Source organism: Macaca fascicularis, chromosome 16, assembly GCF_037993035.2.
Source record: "Macaca fascicularis isolate 582-1 chromosome 16, T2T-MFA8v1.1".
NCBI lineage: Eukaryota > Metazoa > Chordata > Mammalia > Primates > Cercopithecidae > Macaca > Macaca fascicularis.
In genome coordinates this window covers 18,619,638-18,640,340 of record NC_088390.1, presented here as the reverse complement: position 1 = coordinate 18,640,340, position 20,703 = coordinate 18,619,638, and the positions used below count along the sequence as shown (strand labels likewise).

The 20,703-nt window shown below is 56.6% G+C and overlaps 1 protein-coding gene across 1 annotated transcript; it reads left to right on the top strand.

Annotated features, from left to right (window-relative positions):
- LOC135967806 (uncharacterized) lies at window positions 1–14,307 on the top strand. Its single transcript, XM_065532189.2, has 14 exons — window positions 1–31; window positions 747–848; window positions 941–1,005; window positions 1,678–1,724; window positions 2,979–3,132; window positions 3,674–3,790; window positions 4,839–4,948; window positions 5,055–5,249; window positions 5,680–5,828; window positions 6,276–6,385; window positions 9,008–9,128; window positions 9,854–9,922; window positions 11,306–11,455; window positions 12,392–14,307. The coding sequence occupies exons 1-14, from the start codon at window positions 1–3 to the stop codon at window positions 13,138–13,140; spliced, it is 2,169 nt and encodes a 722-aa protein (XP_065388261.1). The 3' UTR covers window positions 13,141–14,307.
- Window positions 14,308–20,703: the final 6,396 nt, after the last annotated feature.

Below are 20,703 nucleotides of genomic sequence, written 5' to 3'. Positions count from 1 at the left end.
ATGAGAGACACAGCTGACTCAGCTGACTCAGGTGAGTGTGACCTGCTCTGTTCCCTCCCTGCTGGCCTGGGGACAGTCAGTACCTGGTGGGCAATGTTGGCCTCTGGGCAGGTGCTGAGGAGAGTCATCCCTGAGCACTCACCAGGTGCCTGTTCTGCACTGACCTGGTGGACTCTGTGGGGTGGGTGCTGTCCCCCAGTGCACCCATTCCACAGGTGAGGTGTCTAGGGTCAGAGAGGCGGTGTCTGGCCAAGGGACCCAGACATGACCCCGGGCTGTGCTCTTAGCCCTGCCCTATGCACGCCCTGACCTCTGTGGCCTCCCTGCCCTAGATTCCAAATCTGCCCGGGGTTTTCCAGCTCCTGATGGGGCAGAGTCTGGCCGTGGAGGAGCCACTGGGATGGAACTCCTATGAGTGGGGTGGAGGGAGGTGGTGCTTGGTCCAAGTCTGTGCCCTAAGCTGAGTTCCCGCAGGAGAAGGTCTCACCAACTCAGACTTCATGTACGGTCACTGATGGTCTCCGTGGGACCCACTGGACACATGGGGTCTCTTGTCTGGGAGTAGGGAGCCCTCTGCCTATGGGCAGTTGTGGTAGGGGACCTTGAGCACTGTTGTTCTGGGGCCTGGGAAGGGGGGACCTGGTCAGGAAGGCCTAGTCGCTGGGGGACTGGTCAGCGAGGACATGGTCAGTGAGGAATTGGTCTTCAAGGGCCTGGTCAGCAGAGTCTTGGCCACTGGGGCTTAGTCAACGAAAACCTGGTCAGTGGGGACGTGGTCAGCTGGAGCCTGGTCATCAGGGGCCTGATCAGTGAGGACCTAGTCAGCAGGCCTGGTCACTGGGAAAACGGTCAGTGAAAGCATGGCCAGCAGAAGTCTGGTTAGTGGGGGCCTGGCCAGATAGTTGCTTGGTGACTTCAGGCACGGGGTTTGTCCTTAAAGCCTCCTTGCCTCCATCAGTAGCAGAAATGAGTCATGGCATCCTGGAAGGCTACTGGGAGGAGGAGGTGAGAAGGTGTGCGGAATCAGACCCTGCCACTCACACCTAGCATTTTACAGTCTAGCTGAGTTCCCCCTAATGAGGGGCCCTGTCCCGGGCCCTCTACCCCCTATCCCCCATCTGCATCTTCAGGACTGCCCCGGGTGGGGAGGCCTGAGGTTGGGGAGGACCCATGGATGCTCTGATGCTGGCCACAGGCCTCAAGGGAAGGAGACACTGCTGAGGACTTGATGAGGACTTGGGTGCACATGGAAGTGGGACAGCCAGCCCCGGCCAGAGAGGCTACTTGTGCACACACATGTTCACCCATATAAACGTGCATGCTCACCTGCACAAACACACTTTGACAACTCGGGGACTGGAGGACACTGACTCTGGGCTGTCTTGACCTGGGAAATGGGTCCATTGTGACAGGTGCCATGACCCCACAATGTCACTGGTGCTGAGTGACCGCCCACCCACCAACCCACCCACCTCTGTGTTGTGCGGCACTTGGACACAAGACACACACAGGTGTCTGGTTCTGTGCATAAACGACTTTTCTAAGAGAGACACAGCTGCCTCAGCCGACTCAGGTGAGTGACCTCTGGGTAGATGCCATGGAGGGTCATCCCTGAGCACTCACCGGGTGCATGTTCTGCACTGACTGGGTGGGCCATCTTTTCCATTGTCCTCACAGCAACTCCGTGGGGGTGGGTGGTGTCCCCAAATGTACCCATTCCACAGGTGAGATGTGTAGACTCAGAGAGGCGGTGACTGGCGCAGAGACCCAGATGTGACCTGGTCTCTGCTCTCAGCCCTACCCTTTGCCATGCTGGACTTGAGCTCTGACCTCTGTGGCCTCCCTACTGTAGATTCCAAATCTTCCTGGAGTTCTGGACTTCAAGGAGGCAGGGTCTGGTCCTGGAAGAGCCACTGGGACAGAGCCCCTGTGGGTGGGGTGGAGGTTGCAATTCTCAGTCCAAGTCTGGGCCCTAAGCTGGGTCCCCACAGGAGGAGGGCTCACCAACTCAGACTTCAGGTGCGGTCACTGATGGTTGCTGGACCCACTGGACATATGGGGTCCTTCGTCTAGGAGTGGGGCAGGGAGCCCTCCGCCCTCAGGCAGTTGTGGAAAATGAAGGAGCCCTGGAGGGCTGCCTGGAGGGTGATGATCATCCCTCTTGGTCAAAGGGCTGGAACCCTCCCGCAGCGTCCCATTCTCTCTGTCTGATCCTCTAGAGGCCTTACCCTCCCTTTGCCCCAAGTATTCCCGGCAGGGATGGTCCCCCCGGGTGTTCTCTAGGACTAAGGCCCCACAGTTCTCTTGTTCTTTCTTGGTGACCCAGGAAAACAAAGCCCCCTCCTGTACTCACAGCTGGGAATTGTGGTGTCCGCCATTCCTCCACCTGAGACAGGGTCTCCACGAGCACAGAGGCTGCTCCGGAGTCAATAGATCATCTTTTCCCCAAACCAAACTCCTTGACTGGCATTGTTCCTAAAACGGCTTCACTGGCCAGAGTGAGTGAGAATTGGGGTAGAACGGAGCAGTCACCAGATGTCTTGCTTCCTACAGAAAACTGAGTATCTTCCTGGTTTCTGAACGATCCTAGAGAGATGTCCGGCCCCTGACCCCACCTGCCTCCAGGGGCCCAGAACTGCCCATCGTGGGCCCTTCACCCTCTGCAAGTGGACACTGTTTGTCCTGCTGGGGCAGGTGTGTGTCCGCCTTGGGGTGTTTGGGGACAATGGGCCTCTCTGTCCCCGAATGGGTCTCCATGTGTTCAAGTCCTCAGGAAGGAGCCCACCACTGGTTGGAGGCAAGGACTCCAGAGATCCAGCCAGGGGTGGGGTCACTGAGTCTGGCCCCTTGTCATCTGGGAGGGGTGGTGGAATGCGGCTCATCAGACTGGAGTGTGTCTGGGAATGAAGTGAGCGTGTTTCGGCTGTTCTCTGGAGCTCTCAGGGGCAGCAGAGCCTTTGGATGACTTTGTCTTGCAGGATGGAGATGGATGAGGACCCGGATACCCTGCTGCCCAGGAGCAAGGCAACATCATCATTACCAAGTATAAGCAGGTACAGGTCGCGCCACTCCCTCGAGGAAGGCAGGGCCTCACCTCTCCCTCTGCGCCCTGGTCAGAGGGTCCTGGACTCCGTAAGATCACAGGGCGTGGAGGGGCTGCCAACATCCCTGGGACCCCACACCTCTCACCTTTCACCCCCCACCCCCTATCCTGGCCTTCTCTGAGTTTCAGGGACACGGAGCTGGGGCAGCAATGGACATGAGGCATGAGCAGGTTGACATCGGGAAATACACCAATCACCTTGGGATTGTGCAGTGAGACCTCTGCCCTCCTGACCCCAGCCACCAGTCTCACCTCAGGGATGGGTTTTGTTTCTAGAAAGGCCTCTCTAAAGCAGGACATGTCTCCCTTGGGGGGCCAACCCCCTCTCCAGGGTCAGAACTTCTCCCAGGCTCTCCTGCAGGTCCAGGCTGTGGTCAGGGTTAGGGCACAGCCTCGTGACACGTTTAGGGAGCTCGGGAGAGTGGGTACGGACAGACAGGGGACTAGGACAGGCCCTTGGGCTCTCAGCACTGTGGTCTCCAAGTAAGCAGGAGAAGAGGGGGCAGCCTGAGGGTCTGGCCCTGTCTCCTTGGGGCCTGCCTTGGTGAGATCTGAGGGTTGTGGCCACAGGGCAGGGGTATACCTGGCCTGGCCTGTGGGCAGCTGTATAGCAGACTTCTGAGGGCTCAGGGGGCTCAGCCAAGAGGAAGGGGCATGGGGACAGTGAAGGCCTTGGCCCTGGCCCTGGTAGGTTATGGAAGAAGAAGGGCAGGGCCCTGGCCTGGGCTTCTCACTGAGGCCAGGGAGACAACAGAGCGTGTAGCTGAAGGCCCTGGGAGTGGTGCAGGGAAGGGACCTGGGCCTGGTAAGGGGAGCCCAGCTTGGAGCCAGCCTCTCAGGACACATAAGATGGAGAGAGGGAGGAGCCTGGGGGAGGGGGGCAGGGTGACCCCGTGAGACCTGCCACTTCTGGAACGCACCTGAACCAAGCCAGCCCAGGGAGAAGCTGACAGCCTGAAGAGGACAACACACGGGGTGGGGCAGGGAACGGTGGCTCACCTGGGACCCCTCAGTGGGGGGACCCGGTCAGTCCCCAAGGCTCTGCGTGACCCTCCAGAGACTCTGCTTCCCACTAGCTAAGTCAGCACCTCGCAGGGTAGACTAGTCAGGGCAGGCAGGACAGTAGGGGGAGGACAGCCAGGCATCGCATGTCCTGGTTTTTGCAGTGGCTGGGAGGAGGCTGAGGGCTGAAGGCCAATGACCCTGAGAGCCAGCTGAGGCTGGAGCGGTAGTGGTGGGGCCAGCCCCACTGCCTGCAGGGCCCTTGGTCACCCCTGTTGCCCTGGATGTGTCCCCAGCAGCGCTGAGCAGCCCAGTGAGAGAGTGACCAAGGCATGGGTGTGGATGGATCTGGGAGGTCTCACTCAGAGGTTCTGACAGGACAAGGGTCACAGAAGGGCCAGGGTGGCCGGAAAGAGGGTCACAGTCTCTGGGCCGGGAAGGATGGGGGAAGATGGGGAGCAGGCAGGGTCAGTGGCCAGGATGCAGGGAAAGGCAGGTGCACGCTGGGAGGTCAGACCCTGCAAGGCCTATGGAGAGTGTCGGATGGCACAGGCTCCAGGTGCATACTCAGGGCACCGGGCAACACTCACACCAGGCTCCTTGGTCTCTGGTGGGTGATGTGGTCACTCTGAAAGCACTGCTGTAAGTCAGGGCTTGGCCACCCACCCGGGGCGGCACCCATCTCATCTCAGAACTGGAATTTCTCAGCATCTACAGAGGGTGTTGCCTCCAGCCCTGGAGGAGCAGCCCCATTGTGCAGCCCGAGGTGCCCCACGGGCCCCGAGTGGCCGCTGCCAGGCCAGCCTCGAGCTCCCTCCTCTCCAGGGTCCCAGTGCCTCGCAGGTGTCAGATCTGCAGGAAGGCCCTTGCCATCCTTCTCTGTGTCTTCTCCCAGGCTGAGACTTAGGGTGGATGGGGATAAGCTGGTCCTTCCCTGGGGCCCTCTCAGGGAGGGGTTGGCTCCTGGCCCGGGCAAGTCCTCAGCTCTGTCTGGGTTGCCTCTCATTGAGACGGAACTGCCCCCTGTCAGTGCCCTGGAGGTGAAGGTAAGAGCCTGTGCCTACTGCGTGGGAGGCCAGTCCAGGGACCAGGAATCAGGGGTGGTTGGTGAGGCAGAGGGGGTGGCCCATGGGCCCGGGCAGTGGTGAGTTGGCCACGACTGTCACTGGGAGGGGCGGCCTTTCCTGCTGGACTCTGTTCCCATGCGGGCTTGACCAAAACCCAAACCAAGAATTGCAGTTTTCGCTCAGAGTCCACTGCCTGATTGCACCAAGTCCCCAGCTGAAGGCTGGGACCTGACCAAAACTGGGAGCATCTGTGCCCTGAGGATGGCGTGTCCTGGCATCACCAGTCCAGACCACCAGCTCCAGTTCCTTCAGAGGGTCTCAGCCCCCGGGGTCTGCCCTTTCCTGGCTAGCTCCGCTAACCCCATCATGGCTCATTTGACAGCAAAGATGTAAGGAAAGTAAATGTACCAACAAGTGGCGAAAGATGCTTGCAGACTGAACAAAATATAGGAGCAGCAAGAAGGTAACATGGGGAGGGAGTGGCCCCCGTGACTGCTCTCTGCATAGCCAGGAGACAGGCACCCACGGCTGTGACCTGGCACGGTCTGCCTCTCAGTGGGTGGATGGCACCCTGTTCTTACCATACGACAGCAGGCCTGTTCGCCAGCTTTCCTCCCCGGAGCGCCCTGCGTCCTGTCTCACTGGAGTGTTCTTCTGTCTGTAGCTTTTTCAAAGAGTGAACGAAGGCATTCCTCTGGCTGTGCAGGGCCGGGCATGGTCACTCCTGCTAGATACTGACAAAGTCAAGTCCCAGAACCCAGGGAACTATAAGGTAAGGCCCTCCCACACTCAGCCAGGGCAGGACAAACAAGCCAGGCTGTATCAGGAGCCCAGTACTCCAGCTAGAGGGAACATCAAGCCTGGGTTGGGGGTGGAGGCTGTGGTCAGACACGCATCCTGGGCACAGATGGTGACTCAGGCACCTCAGGTGCGCTGGGCTCTGCTGAACCTCCCTGGCATCAGAAACAAGGCAAAAAGGAGCTTTCTGCAGAAGGAAACCTTCCTCCCTTCCTTCCAGAAGTGCTGACAGATGACTGCTGTTTGGGGCAAGGAGTCTTTTTGTCATTCTGAGGCTGCTTCCTCCTCTTGGCCCTGCCCTACAGGTCATGAAGGAGAAGGGCAAGAGGTCCTCCAGGATCACCCACCGCATCGAGCTAGATGTCAGCAGCACCCTACAGAACCATATGACGTTCATACAAAGATCTGGAGTCAAGTAAGTCCTATGAGGGCCGCAGGGGTCACAGGGAAGATGGGGGCAATCCAGAGGAATGAGGGTGTCCCCAGGGCAGAGGCCAGGGTCACCCAGGAGGGGTGACAGAGCCACCAAGGGCTCTCCTGGCCCAGGGAGCAGCCAGCACCATGGACTGCGCACCTCCCCGGCTCTAAGCCCTGGGTTGGGCTGAGACGTGTAGGGCCAGAACCCAGGTGACTCCCAAGGAGATGGAAGGCAGGAAAAAATAATAATAATAATGCAGACGATGAAAAGTGCTCTCCATGACCCACAACTACCCAGGATAGGGACCCATGGGAAGGTGGCAGGATGGTGGGGCTCAGGAGCCTTCCTGGGCAACACTGACAGCCCAAAATACCGGGATGCGGGACCCCGGAAACTCTCATCCATGGCTGGTGGGCACGCAACAGGGCACAACCACTTTGTAAGTCAGATGGGCTGTGGCTCACAAAGCTCGGTGGCCTCGTACCACACGTCCCCAAAGTGTCACAGATATTGACCACACTGATTTGAAAACCGACGTCCAAGTAAAACCTGCACGCCACGTTCACTGCTTGGTTGACTGTCACTCACACCTGGAGGCTACTGAGATGATCTTCTACACAGGAACTGGGGAGGAAGGGGGTTCCACTCTTCAGATAGAGATGACTCGGTGAGGAAAAGGAATGAGCCCCTAGTGCCCGCAGGAACATGGGTGGATCTCAGATGTGTGTTGCTGAGGGAATGAAGCCAGACCCATCAGACTACCACCATGGGGTTCCAATTCATCGGCCATTTTGGATGAGGGCAACCATAGAGACAGAGAACAGGTCAGGATGGCCAGGCGCTGACGGAGCTGGGAGATGTTGACTGCAAAGGGGACATGCTGGGGACTTGGAGGATGAAGCAGCTTCTCTGGGAGGGGCTGCAGTGGTGGACGGGAGGCTCTGCACATTGGTTCAGAACCGTGGAACTGCACATCCCAAAAACTGGACTTCCGTGTGTCCAAACCAAGAAAAAAGGCAAGAAAAAATCAACCAGAGTGAAAATGATCACTGATCCAACTTTACATCTGTGATATTTGCATTGCAAAGAATGTGGATTTTACTGAGAAAACACCTAAAAACTCAAGTGTCCTGAAGAGCCCCCTGCTTATTTGGGGGATCATCTGGATCCAGAATTGTGTTTGTTGTCCAGGTCTGTAGACAAAACGAAACTGACAGCATCTGCACAAAACAAACAAAACCCTCTTTTCCCTCTTTTCTAGTCAGCAGGAATTATGTGACATCGTCGTGGCCTATTCTGCATATAACCCTGCGAGTATTCCCGGGCAGCGATATTCCTGGGCCACGTGCCCATATTCACAGGCATGGGTGTCTCTCAGGGGTGTCAGCATTTCTTGAAAATTCAGTGTTCGTGACCCACCAGCACGTAGTAGGGAGGACTCAAGCTCACTGCTGGCAGAAAAGGGTTGAGGCCCAGACTCCTGCTGTCACCTGGACCCAAACACCATGTCTCAGATGAAGAAATTACCTTCCTCTCAAGATGTTGCCCCAAAGCCTAGGAGCTTGTCAGGGGCCTCATAGGATGGTCCTCAGGACCTTGCAGGATGGTCCTCATAGGAGACAGGTTTGAGAAGTTGCTGAGGTGCCTGATGGACCAGGCTCTTGTCATGAAATGAGTTTGCATCCTGGGGGAGCCTCTTCTTTTTTTTTTTTTTTTTTTTTTTTTTTTTTTTTGAGACGGAGTCTCGCTCTGTCGCCCAGGCTGGAGTGCAGTGGCGCGATCTCGGCTCACTGCAAGCTCCGCCTCCCGGGTTCACGCCATTCTCCTGCCTCAGCCTCCCGAGTAGCTGGGACTACAGGCGCCCACAACCGCGCCCGGCTAATTTTTTGTATTTTTAGTAGAGACGGGGTTTCACCGTGGTCTTGATCTCCTGACCTTGTGATCCGGCCGCCTCGGCCTCCCAAAGTGCTAGGATTACAGGCGTGAGCCACCGCGCCCGGCCGGGAGCCTCTTCTTACTGGAAACTTGGCAATGATCCAATTTCCCCTTTGCCCAGACCCCATAGGAGCATAGCAGATAGGGAGGGGGTCACCCAGGTGGCTGCTCCTGCGTGGCACCCACTTTTCAGACCATTCCAGGCAGGGACAGCCGCTGAGCCGACCGCATGAGCTGTCCACATGGAGGACCCAGCCGCCCCCTGTGTCTGGCAGGCAGCCCTTGGGGGGTTGCAGGACCCTTTGTGTGGTGGTCAGTGCCCCGCTGCCTGCCCTCGTGGCAGGTGCAGTTCAGAGGTACTGCCCCAGGTCTGGCATAGTGGGCTCCCCAGCCTGGCCCAGGGTAGGGAGCATGAACAATCCCTGACTGTGCCCTTTCAGGCCATGTGAGCTTGGACGCTTGCTGCAGGAGTGCCCCCAGGCTCCTTGTCAACTGAGTTGTGCGTGACCTGCTCAGTCCTCATGCCCAGTGCCAGGGGAGGGGTGTGGAGGCTGCACCTCAAATCCCCTGGGGCCTGAGGCAGGTGTCCCCAAGGACCTCTGCCATCTCTGGTGACATAAGTCCTCCCAGGTGGCCTCAGTCCTCCCAGGTGACATCGTTCCACAGTGACTCTGGCTCTCACAGGAGGTGGGCTACCACAGGGACCTGAGCCTCATCACTGCCATCCTCCTCCTGTATCTGCCAGAGGAAGATGCTTTCTGGGCACTGACCCAGTTGCTGGCCGGTGAGAGGCACTCCCTGCAGGGTAGGTGGACAGCTGCCCCCGAGGCCTTACACAGCCATGCCAGGGGACGGCCACCCTGGTCAGTGACCCCAACTTCCAGGCAAGGTGTCTTCCTTGTATCCCAGCTTGTTTGGAGCCTCCAGGATGTCCCTGCTGAGGTCCCACAGCAGCGTGGGTCTGGACAGGGACCTCCACACCTCAAGCCAGATACCTTTCATCCCTAACATCAGAGGACATGGATACCTCCCTCTGGCTGCCCTCTGTTGCACGAAGCCAGCCCCGACTTTGTGCAGGTGCCACTCACTTCCCTGAGTGTCCTCCTGCCTCCCAGCTGGCTGTGCTCCCAGCCACTTTCCCTCCCTACAGATGGGCCAACAAAGCCAAGATGGCAGTGTCTGCCCATCCCATGTCCCCCAGGCTAACCCCACATCCAAGAGACAGTCACACAGCCCCCAGCTCCCACCCTGTTCTCCCCGCTGGCACCTGCCTCATGGTGTCAAAGGCAGGCTGCCCTCCTGGCACCTGGACCCAGGATGCCACTGGGCAGTGCCTCCAGCCAGGGCCTTCCTCCCCAGGGCTAAGGCTGCATGCTGGGGTCACCAGATGGGAGGGAGGGAGGCCTCGGGGTCCAGGGTTCCCCACCCTGCCCAGCTCTTCCAGCTGATGCCTCCATATCTTGGGAGTGGGGTCTGATGGGGTGTTGGGTCAGGGGCTTCTCAGTATTCTACAGCCCAAATACTGCACAGCTTGGGAGGCTCCTATCGCACCAGGAGCAGGTGTTGCACAAGTCCTTCCTGAAGATCATGAGATACCTGGTGAGTGGGTGACACCCTCCACTCCTCCCCAGAGGCTCTGGGTCCCATAGGCCAGGGGAGGCTCGAGTCCCTCATGGTGCTGGCAAGAGGCTGAGTCCCAGCCATGGCCTGACCTGGGATGGGGATTCCCCATGGGTTCAGCATTGGGTTTCCTTTTCCTGCCCTGGCAGAGGCAGAGGCACTGGTACCAATGCTGAGCTGCAGCTGAGCAAGGCTAAAGGATGTGTGTCCCCTGGGCATCCATGCATGGGGCAGGTGTCGGAGCCCTGGCCACTGCCTTGGGTTCTGCTCCTTGAGGAAGGGTCTGCAGAGGGACCTGGAAGTGGGAGGATTTCAGGGCAGCCCAGGGGGCCCTGAGCACCTCTGCTCCTCCTTTCAAGGCAAGGAAGGGCTGTGCATTGAGGGTTCCATGCTGACAAGTCTCCTCCGGTGTTTCCTTGATGGGGTAAAGAGGCACAGGGAGACCCCAGCCCAGGGACTCTCCTGCCCCACAGTGCCCAACTCCCTCAGCTCAGGGGTCCAGCTCCCCCAGGAGGACCTGTCTCACCCCCAGCCCACAGGAGGCACAGGCAGGTCCCTGCAGGACTCACAAGCCAGGCCCTGCCCAAGATGGGGGCATCCCATGGCAGAGTCCAGGGCTCAGGCCCAGCCTCGTGGGCAGATTGGGGCAGGACTTGGGAGGGCCCAGGGAAGCCCGAAGTCCTCAGGAAGCCCCTCTTTCCAGAAGCCACAGCGCTGCTGAGATGAACACGCCATAAGGAGCTACAAGACCTTGTCTGACTCAGTGTTATGGGGGGGTCTCATCCCATGGAGAGGGGGTCCCCAGCACTCCAGGGGACTGAAACCCCAGAGGGCCCTGCTCAGGCCACCGGCCCCAACTTGGAAAAGCCAGGTCCTCCCACACCTGCTGTCCCCACAGAAGTCCTTCGGGCTCACCCTGAGACTGTGGGATGTGTTTATCTTGGAGGGTGAGTGGGTACTGACGGCCATGGTGCATACATCATTCAAAATACACAGGAGTAAGTCCCATGTGCCTGAGGGTGCCCGGGGGAACACGTGGGACAGACCCTAGCTGGCCTGAGGGAAGTGTGCTTACACTGCCTGCTCCATCCGGATGGGGGGTCTGGCCTGGTGGGTTGGGCAAGGCATGATGACACTAAGTCCACCCCCCACATGACCCAGATGAAAGTCAGGAGTGTGGTGAGCACTTCCTTGCCCGGCCTTCCCCAACTGTAGCCTCCTGTTCACAGCTGGACCCCGGGGTGGCCAAAAAGAAGCAAAGAAGCAGGCACCACCCAGTGGGAGGTGGGCCTGGTGCAAATGGGGTGCAGGCACGACCTCTCCCAGGGAACCCTCCTGGCCTAATGCCCACCCTGTCCCTAGAGCGCCTCATGAAGCTTTCCTGGAGCACCATCTGGGAGTTTCAGGAGCGACTCTCTCAGAGCTGGGCCCTGGAGGACAACGCGGTCCTCAGGAACCTTCAAACCTCCATGAAGGAACTCACAAGGAAACACTGGGACCTGCCACCCTCAGGTGAGCCCCAGCACCAGGTCCCCTCCCGAGTCACCCTCTGGGGCAGTCAGTGGTGGGGAGTGCCCTGGCCCCATCAGCCCTCCTACCTGGCCTTCCTCCTGCACCTCTTCTTCCTCCTCTACTCTAAGAAAGTCAAAAGGGTCTGCCAGTCCTCAGGGCAGGCACTGAGTGCATGCATGTGCTGGACATGCTGCATGGACAAGCAGGGGCCATGGGCAGGACCCCCCAACACCCCTTCCCCACTTTCCACATTGTCCTCTCCTCCTTGAAGGGCCCTGAGGGACACTGGGGCAGTCAGACCCCACTGTAGAAGCCCCCACCCCCACCCCCACCTCCAAGCAGCAGGGACCCCTCATTCTCTAGTGTCAAAACAATAAGCCAGGGGGACAAGAGAATCAGTGTCCCTGACCCAGAGAGGATTCGGGCAGAGGGCATTGGGAGAATCCCTGACCCAGAGCCAGAACCAAGAGTTCAGCCGGGTGTGGGATAGCTGCAGCCCTGGCATGGAGTGGGTGGCCTGGAGGGCAGAGGAGAACATGTGCCCATTCACTTCTCACCCGCTGTGGAGACACGCCCCCATGTGAGGTGACAAGGGGGCTGGGTGACAGTGCAGATCCCTCCCACCTGAGTCCTGAATCGGGGCTGCCAAACTGCCCTGAGGTGAGGGTGTGAAGCAGGAAGCCCTGAGCCACCCTGAACCCTGGGGGCATTTCAGGAGCAACCTCAGGTTCCCCGAAAGCTCCCCCACCCCAGACTGCACACGGACTGCGCCCTGGGATCAGCAGCCTGCAGGGGTGTCCTCAGTGTCAGGCCAGGGGGCCGCACAGGGACCCAGAGGACTCCAGAGACCCAGAGACCCAGGCCTGTGGGGCGTAGCCCTCAAGAGACCAGATGGGCTTGGAGAAGATGCTGACCATGTCTGCTTCTTTTTTTCAGCCGAGCAGGTGTCCTTGAGGGTGTTCCCTGGCATTGAGACCCTCTGTGAAGGAGACAGACTGGCCGTCCCCACTCCACCAGCTCAGCTCCCGGAGCTCATGCCATCAGTCCCCCTGGGACAAAAGCCTTGTCCTCTCCCAGCCTGGCCCGATGGGGCTGTCCCCAAGGCCCAGGCCCAGGCCCATCAGCACGAAGGGGCTTCCCCAGAGCCCAGAACAGAAGACTGCTCTCTGGGAGGCCAGAGGCTCGAGATGAGGGCAGCCTGTCCCCTGGTGAGGTCAGGCTTTCTATTACATGGAAACACTTGTCCAGGAACACTAGGCCACAGCTCCACACAGACCCGCATGTCGGGGGTCCATGTTTCCTGCGCTGCCATTTTGGACACGGCTCCTGGGACTCTGTCACTTCTCCATCTTCTGTGGACAGCAGCCCTGGAACAAAAAGACGCACCCCGCCCAGCGAGCCCACTGGGACCCCAACACCAGGCCCTGCCGGGGTTTATGACAGAGAGGAGGCACTTTGAAAGACACCAAGCAACAAGGTGTCCCCTGTCTGCAACTCCCCTCAGTAGAAGAACAACATGGCATGGAAGGAGCCCAGGTGGCACCCGCCTAGCTGCCTTGCAGCCCCAGATGGCTGCTGGCTGTTTTTTACTGATGTTTTATTTTTATTTTATATTTTTGGCTTCTGGGCCTTGGGAAATACTCAATGGTGAACTTGGTCCCATCAAGGCCTCTGGAGGGAGCTGAGCATGGGGTTCCTGCAGCCCCAGCCAGCCAGCAGCGTGCCCTGGGGCTCCTGACCCCATCTGTGGGTCACAGCCCCTCCTCCAGGGCCCAAGTCCCCGGCCCAGAGGGACCTGGCTTCATCCTGAGTACTAGGAGGAGAGGGGCACCATAGGCCCCCAGGTGACCACACAGGGGACCAGGGCACAGCGAGCGTTGGGTGCTGCGAGAATTCACATCAGACAACCTGGACAAGCAGGGCCAGCGATGCTGAGCCCGTACAGTGATGATATGGGCGGCTGGCACAAGGGGTTAACAGCTGTGAACACTGACGCCTCTTCCCAACTCCATCACTGCACTGCAGGCAGTCTGCACCCCAAAGCCTGGCCCAACAACGCCCCAACATGCCACCTGGAGGCTTTGAGGCCCTGCCTACCACACCACCCTCCTCCTGGAAGCCTCGTCCTGCAGCCTAGCCGCTGCTGCAGCCATAGCAGCTATCACTGCCAAGCACCTTCCAGACGGGCTTCCCAGAAGGCGGAGGAGCCTCAGCAGCTCAGACTGTGAAGGTGGTTTCATCCACATTTCCATTGTTCCACCAAAGAGAATCCCTGCAGAGGATGCTCTTGATAAAAAGGTGGGCAAAATGACACACCAGGTAGATGCAGTCAGCTTCTTTTCTGGCCACCACATTAGGTTGGGGACAAAGTGACCATCAGACAGGCATGGGACACAAGAGGCTCAGCATGCTGCATGTGCCCTGACCAAGGCTGACCAGGCCGACACCACTGCCGAGCATCCCATCTGCTGATGAGAGACTTGGTGTCAATCCCTGGGCTGACCCTGTTTCCCAGGAGGACCGGTTGACCACCTGTGGGCGCACTGCCCACACTATGGAGGGAGCTGAGATTGGCCTTCACTGCAGGGAGCCCCTACCTGGATATAGACTTGCTCATCCTTCCTGTCACCATCATGGCAGCCCACATGGCATTGCTTTTGACCAGGTCATTTCATTCACAGCAAGGGACATGCAGCAGTGGCCCCTGACCAGGGAACTAACTGTTCTCACTACGTCAGCCACCACCTGGAAGCAACTGGGTTTGGCTTAGAATCACTTAGTTGCGATCGTAACTGGAGTTGCTGAAGTGATAGTTTGTTTTACAAGATAAATGTTATGCTTTCTACTGGAAACCAGTGTACAGTGCTGACTCCCTGACAGCCAGAAGGTGTAGTTCTGAAAGTGAAAGTGTGAAAGTGGACGATGTTCAGTATTGCACCAAATGTCTTAGTCACAGTTTTCCTATGCCTGTCCTGGAGAAATGGAGCTTTGCTGGTTGGAAGGTCTGAGGACCCAGGCAGAGTGAAGCTTCCCCCAGGGGAAGACAACATTGGTTCTATTTAATATGAAGAGACAGAACTAAGTCTGAAACCCTGGAGCACTCTCTGGTGTTCTTGGTGTTTCCGTGTAAAGAAAGTCAAACAGGCTGGGCTTGGTAGCTCATGCCTGTAATCTCAGCACTTTGGGAGGCTGAGGCAGGAGGATCAAGGATCTGGTCAGGAGATCCAGACAATCCTGGCTAACACAGTGAAATCCCGTCTTAACTAAAAATACAAAAAACTGGCCAGGCGTGGTGGCAGGCACCTGTAGTCCCAGTTACTCGGGAGGCTGAGGCAGGAGAATGGTGTGAACCCAGGAGGCGGGGCTTGCAGTGAGCCGAGATCACACCACTGCACTCCAGTCTGGGTGTCAGAGGGAGCTCTGTCAAATAAAAGTAAAGTCAAATAACAAAGGTTTGCCACAGAGGCATCTGAAAAAGGAGGGGGCAGAACTTCAGAACTTAGAGGCTTCAAAATCAAAGATGAAGCCAAGCAGGAAACTCCTGGCCCACTGAGGGCAGGGGAAGTATGTGGGGGCTGCTAGGAGAAGACGTCATAGAGGTCCACCCCCACCTTGTGGTATGTCACAGAACCATGCACTTGAATAACTGTGCACATCTTCTCTCCACTGATTATAGTATTTCTTTCCATTTGTGATTCTCCAATCACGCAGGGAGCTTGCTACAAAATGCACATTGCTATACTATAGCCTGGGGCTTGCAATCCAAGGCTGGCAAGGATTCCTGCACATCAAGGGCCCCAGGTTACTTTCTTTTTTTTTTTTTTTTTTTTTTTTTTTTTTTTGGGGCCGGAGTCTCTCTCTGTCATCCAGGCTGGAGTGCAGTGACACGATCTTGGCTCACTGCCAGCTCCGCCTCCCAGGTTCATGCCATTCTCCTGCCTTAGCCTCCCCAGCAACTGGAACTACAGGCGCCCGCCACCATGCCTGGCTAATTTTTTTTTTTTTGGATTTTTGGTAGAAACGAGGTTTCACCATGTTATCCAGGATGGTCTCAATCTCCTGACCTTGTGATCCACCCGCCTTGGCCTCCCAAAGTGCTGGGATTACAGGGGTGAGCCACCGTGCCCGGCCACCTCAAGTGACTTTCATGCACACCCAAGTCAGAAGGCTGTCCTGAATCCTGAATATCACCTTCTTGCCCAAAAAAGGAACGAGGGTCAACCAGCAGCAGACCAGTCACAAAAAGGGATGAAATGTGAGTGCGTGGCCTTCCTGACACCCAGACAAGACTTTAGGCACAAAGCCAGGCTGCAGCTCTGGCCACTGACTCCAACCAGGGACGCCCCCATGCAGGCTGGTGTGCCCTGGCTGCTCTTCTCCCTCCTGCCACCCTCTCCTGGGCTGTCTGTGTTAGGAAGGGACAACCTGCCAGTTTTCAGAAGAACATGTAGCTTTATTATGACATAGGAAAGACTCAAGTTATTAGGGGAGGAGGAGGAGTCCTGAAACAGCTGCTGAAATTGAGAGAAAAGGAAGGTGTAAATATGTTGGTAATAAAGTCTCCAACCACAGCACAGTCATGGGAATGTTTTTGTTACAATTTTTGTTTTCAAAGTTATAGTAAAAAAACAGTCTCTTGAATTGTCAAAAGAACGGTGGTTTCACACAATGAAAAGCATACACATCAAGCCAAAGTAAATCACACTTGGGTCTATATGTTGCAGTGGTGCTGGTGCAGGAGGGAACATCCAGGGAGGTTCCAGTGCCTGCCAGGGAGCCCAGGTCCACGGAGGGCCCCGGGGCTGGAGGGAGGTCACATACCACTCAGCTCAAAGCGCTCCCTTCAGGCACCTGAAGAGGGAAAGCCCATGTGTCTTCCTGTGAAGCACTGAACGGGCAGCCAGCATCTCAGAAACGCAGGCGATTTTTCATACACTGGTGTGAATGAGTCTGGGGTCACCCAGGGGGTGGTCACCTCAGTGCTCAGACAGACTTTGAAACAATCAACACTTACATAGGAGTGTACTAGGAAAAAGGAAAAATGTTTTCCTGAATTTCATAGCAGATTGGGAGCTAAAGGAAGAGATTCCCAAGCCCATCATGGAAATATTTTGTTCTAACAAAGTAAATTCACAAGAGCAATCAAACACAAGACCTAATGCAAGGGGCAGTGCCCATGGCCACTGCCTGCTTCAGGTAAGAAGTTCTTTAACAGCAGTCACAGGGCAATGCTTAGACAGGCAATGCCACAGTGAATAAGGGGGATTAACTTGGATACAAAAGTTTAGAGTAATGCCCACCAAGAATGCACATGGCTCCATCTCTCTTCCCAGTTCTAATGTTCTCAGAGCAACAGCCACCCCTGAACACAAGGGGAGACAGGAAAGGGCCCGGGAGCGTGGGGATTTATTTCTGGGTTCTCTATTCTTTCCCATTGGTCTATGTGTCCGTTTTTATGCTAGTCCATTGCTGTTTTGATTACTATAGTTCTGTAGTATAATATAGAGAAATACTACTGATTTTCGTACGTTAATTTTGTATCCTGTAACTTAACTCAATTTGTTTAACTATTCTATTAGTTTTCTGGTAGAGTCTTTAGGTTTCTCCAAATAGAAGATTGTATCATCTGCAGACAAAGAGAATTTGAGGTTTTCCTTTCCAAGTTGGATGCAGAGCTGTTATTTCAGGCCATTTTCCAAGCTCAGTGGTTTTTGTCAGAATTCAGTTCCTGTAGTTACAGGACTGAAGATTCTGGTTTCTTTTTGCCTGTCAGTGGAGATTTGTTCTCAGCTCCTAGAGGTGGCCCACCATTCTAGGAGCCCACCATTCTAGCTCCATTCATGGAGCCTTCCCTACAGCATGGTAATTGTTTACCATGGAAGAAAATCTTAGAAGAAATCTTCATATCATACAGTTCCCTCTAAATTTCAAATGTTCATATTATCCCTAAAGGCAAAATACATTTACTCCCTCCCAAAAATTTTGTCTCATCATCAGCTCCAATCCACTGGGCAGATGTGTGACCTCAGGCAATTGCTTGGTCTCTCTGTGTCTTCTCGTCCTCCTTTGGTAGGAGGCTACCTAGGCCCAGTGAAGGCAGAGGGCCTAGAACTGTGCCTGACACAGAGCTACACATGCCAGGATCTCAGGAGCCCTAGAGGGAGTCCCGTCACACCCCGTTTCACAGAGGAGGATGCAGACATCAGAGTGACTAAGACACCTGCTCGATGCCACAGGGCACGAGGGGGCAGATGGGGCCTGGAGGACCCCGATCCCACACTCACAGGATCCCTGTCCAGTGCACTCCTGTGGGTAGATCAAGGCAGTGCTGCCTCCAGGACCACCTTCCTCTTTCCTGCACCAGCCAGGCATCCCCTGGGCAGGGACCACAGCACCACGGCACCCACCCTTGGCCAGGCCTTCCAGGTCCTCTCCAGAAGGTATCTTGGCACCACCCTGTGGCATCAGTGCTCAGCAGCTCAAGGCCCATGGGGGTGGACCAGGGCCCTGCTGGCTGTGGGCAACGCTGGTCCAGGCCCAGCGGCCTCCCGCAGGCAGGAAGTGACCAGAGGACAAAGAGACCTACTGGGAGCACCCACTGGGAGCTTGATGAGCACCTCCAGCCAACCTGGGAGGCCTGGCCACAGACACCCCCATCTCCCCACCCTGTGCCCCTGGTCCCACTGTGCCAGCGTGAGACCAGGGGTGGGGGCAGCCAAGACACACTTCCCCCAGGCTGCTGTCTGCAGCTGGACGCTTCCCAGAACACTGGGAAGTAAACTCCAGGGAACAGCTTGTCCCTTGGCACCAAGGCGGCCGTGGCCTCCTGTGGAACAGAGCACTCACTGGCGCTCGTGCGTCCATTGCTTGCCTATTCGACCATCGTTCCTCAGCCACTGAGGGCTTGGAGCTGGGTATAGGCCCTGCAGCAAACCTGGGTTCTGAGGGTCAAGCTCCCAGGGAGCTTGGGCAAGACGCCCCAGAAAGCCCAGGCGTAGAGGACACTGGTTCCCATGAGGGGTTGTTTGCTCCATTTTTAAGATGGGAGGGAAACAGGTTCAGAAAATGACATGAAGCCTGGGCAACATGAGGAGACCCCATCTCTACCAAAAATTAAATCATTAGCCAGGCAAGGTGGTATGGGCCTGTGGTCCCAGCTACCCAGGCGTTTGGGGGGGGATCGCTTGAACCCAGAAGGTCCAGGCCACAGTGAGTTATAATTGCACCACTTCATTCCAGCCTGGGCAACAGAGCAAGATCCTGTCTCATTTGGGGGGAAAAATGACAGAAGTGCTCCAAAGTCACACCGAAGCCCTCACTCTGCCTTGCCAGTGCCCCACTCACCTGCAGCATGGCACAGAGGACTCCACAAGTCCCCAGGGCCACTGGGCTGGGGGGCAACAGGATTTCCAGGCCCTGAGAGGGCCAGACACCAGGCCCAAGATGCTACCTTGGAGGGGACCCTTGGCTGTGTGGCCCTGATCCCTGGGAAAGGCAGCAAAGAGTGCAGGCGTCTTGGTGAGAGCGCCTGGCCTACACCAGAGACCACTCTGCAGCCAGAGAGCTGGCGCGGCCTCCCTGGGCCTCAGTTTCCTCGTCTGGAAGATGGGATCGTGATGTACCCACCTCGCGCACAGGTGGAGTGCGGAGGAAGTGGGAAGACCCGTGGAAAGTGCTTCTTCAGCACAGTGTTCAGAACATCGAAGGCACTCAGGAAACACTACTTAACAGTATTGATTACGATTTTATTACCCATGTTAATTTATATATTTATATTGATAAATATTATCTAGTTACTATAAAGTTATTGTGTTTAGCATTTGTCTTTATGAATGTGCAGGGAGGCCCAAGCCATCTGCCACAAAGACACACTGGTGTCAGGGGCAGGAGAGCCAAACTCTGGGGGAACAGGACCCCAGGTAGGGAAGTCATGACTGAGGTGAGGCGATGGCTGTGCGCTTGCCCAACGCCAGGAAGAAAGGACCCTCAGCTCCAGACAGTGCAGCCGAACAATGGAACCAGCCTCGACAGCAGGAGAAAGTGCTTCCTGCATTCAGGTCCCCTCTGATGGATCTCTGAACCCTCACCACCTGTGACATCTCACCCCATTTTACAGGTGAGGACATGGAGGCCCAGAGAGGTTCATTGACTTCCCAAGGTCACACAACCAGTGAGTGGTGACATCCCGGTACAGCTGGGATTCGGGGGCTCTGAGCTCTGTGTGCCTGCACAGCTCAGTGCCCCTTGAGCCCCACCGGTGCTGCGATGGGACCCATAGGCTCTCCCAGGGCACTTTCTCGAATTCAGCGATGACTCACCTCTCTCACTCTGAGGAGAAACTTGTCCTGGCTGGACAACGCCAGGGTCAAACCACAGGTGTCCCGGCCTGTCTTCTCTCGGGCTTCCCTGGTCTTCCTGTGAGCTGCCTCAGGAGCCCCATGTTGACACAGCCACTCACTTTGATTACATCTTCGATGGCCTGTCTCCTGGTGACAGTCAGGAAGACAAAACCATTGTCCGGCTGCACTCACCCTGTGAGATGGTGACGCCCAGGAGCTCCTTAGCAGACAGTCTCCCAGCTGGAGGGCTCAGGAGCTCAGGGCTTTGTATACAGTAGGCATTCAGCAAATGCTTGTTGGTTTACTGAATATACAAGGAAGGAATGTAAGCTTTAGCCATAACTCCTGAGTCTGTGTGGCCATCCGGTTCCTGTTAGAATCCCAGCTCTGACACTTGAACAAATTACTTTCCTTCCTCTAACCTCAGTTTTCCCATCTGACCTCTCAGGGAGCTGTGGGTGGAAAAGAGGCGCATGGTTCAGTGGAAGCTGTTATTGTTCAGCCCATACCCCCTAAGTTCCTCTTATCAGATCTGTGCCCCCATCTCCCAGCATCTGGGCTGCACAGAGTCTTCTCCTTGTGGCTCACACGTGCAAGGAGCTGCTTCTCCCACAAAGGCAGAGAGCAGGAATGCCTGGGAGTCTATCCTTCCTCTACTGCCCCAGGTGTTTTCAGCTAATGCCTGACCAGGGTAGAAGTCTGGGGGTCTGGCCCCCTTGCCTGGAGCTCCCTTCAGGGTCGGGCTGAGGCTGGGCTTCTCCTGAAATCACATCTGGCTCAAATGATTTCCCTTCCCTGTGCTGCTCCCCTTCTCCTCTCCCTTGCCATGACCTCGGGAGGATTCCTTAATAAACCACCGGCACACAAATACTTGTCTCGGGGCCTGCTTCTGGAACCTGCCTAAGACGC

Excerpts from the sequence above, each read along its gene's own strand:
- LOC135967806 (XM_065532189.2), top strand. The coding sequence starts at position 1 with ATGAGAGACACAGCTGACTCAGCTGACTCAG. Across the intron at positions 3,791-4,838 it reads AGGCCTTGGCCCTGGCCCTG|CCCTGGAGGAGCAGCCCCAT; the intron begins GTAGGTTATGGA and ends TGTTGCCTCCAG. Across the intron at positions 9,129-9,853 it reads TGAGAGGCACTCCCTGCAGG|CTTGGGAGGCTCCTATCGCA; the intron begins GTAGGTGGACAG and ends AATACTGCACAG.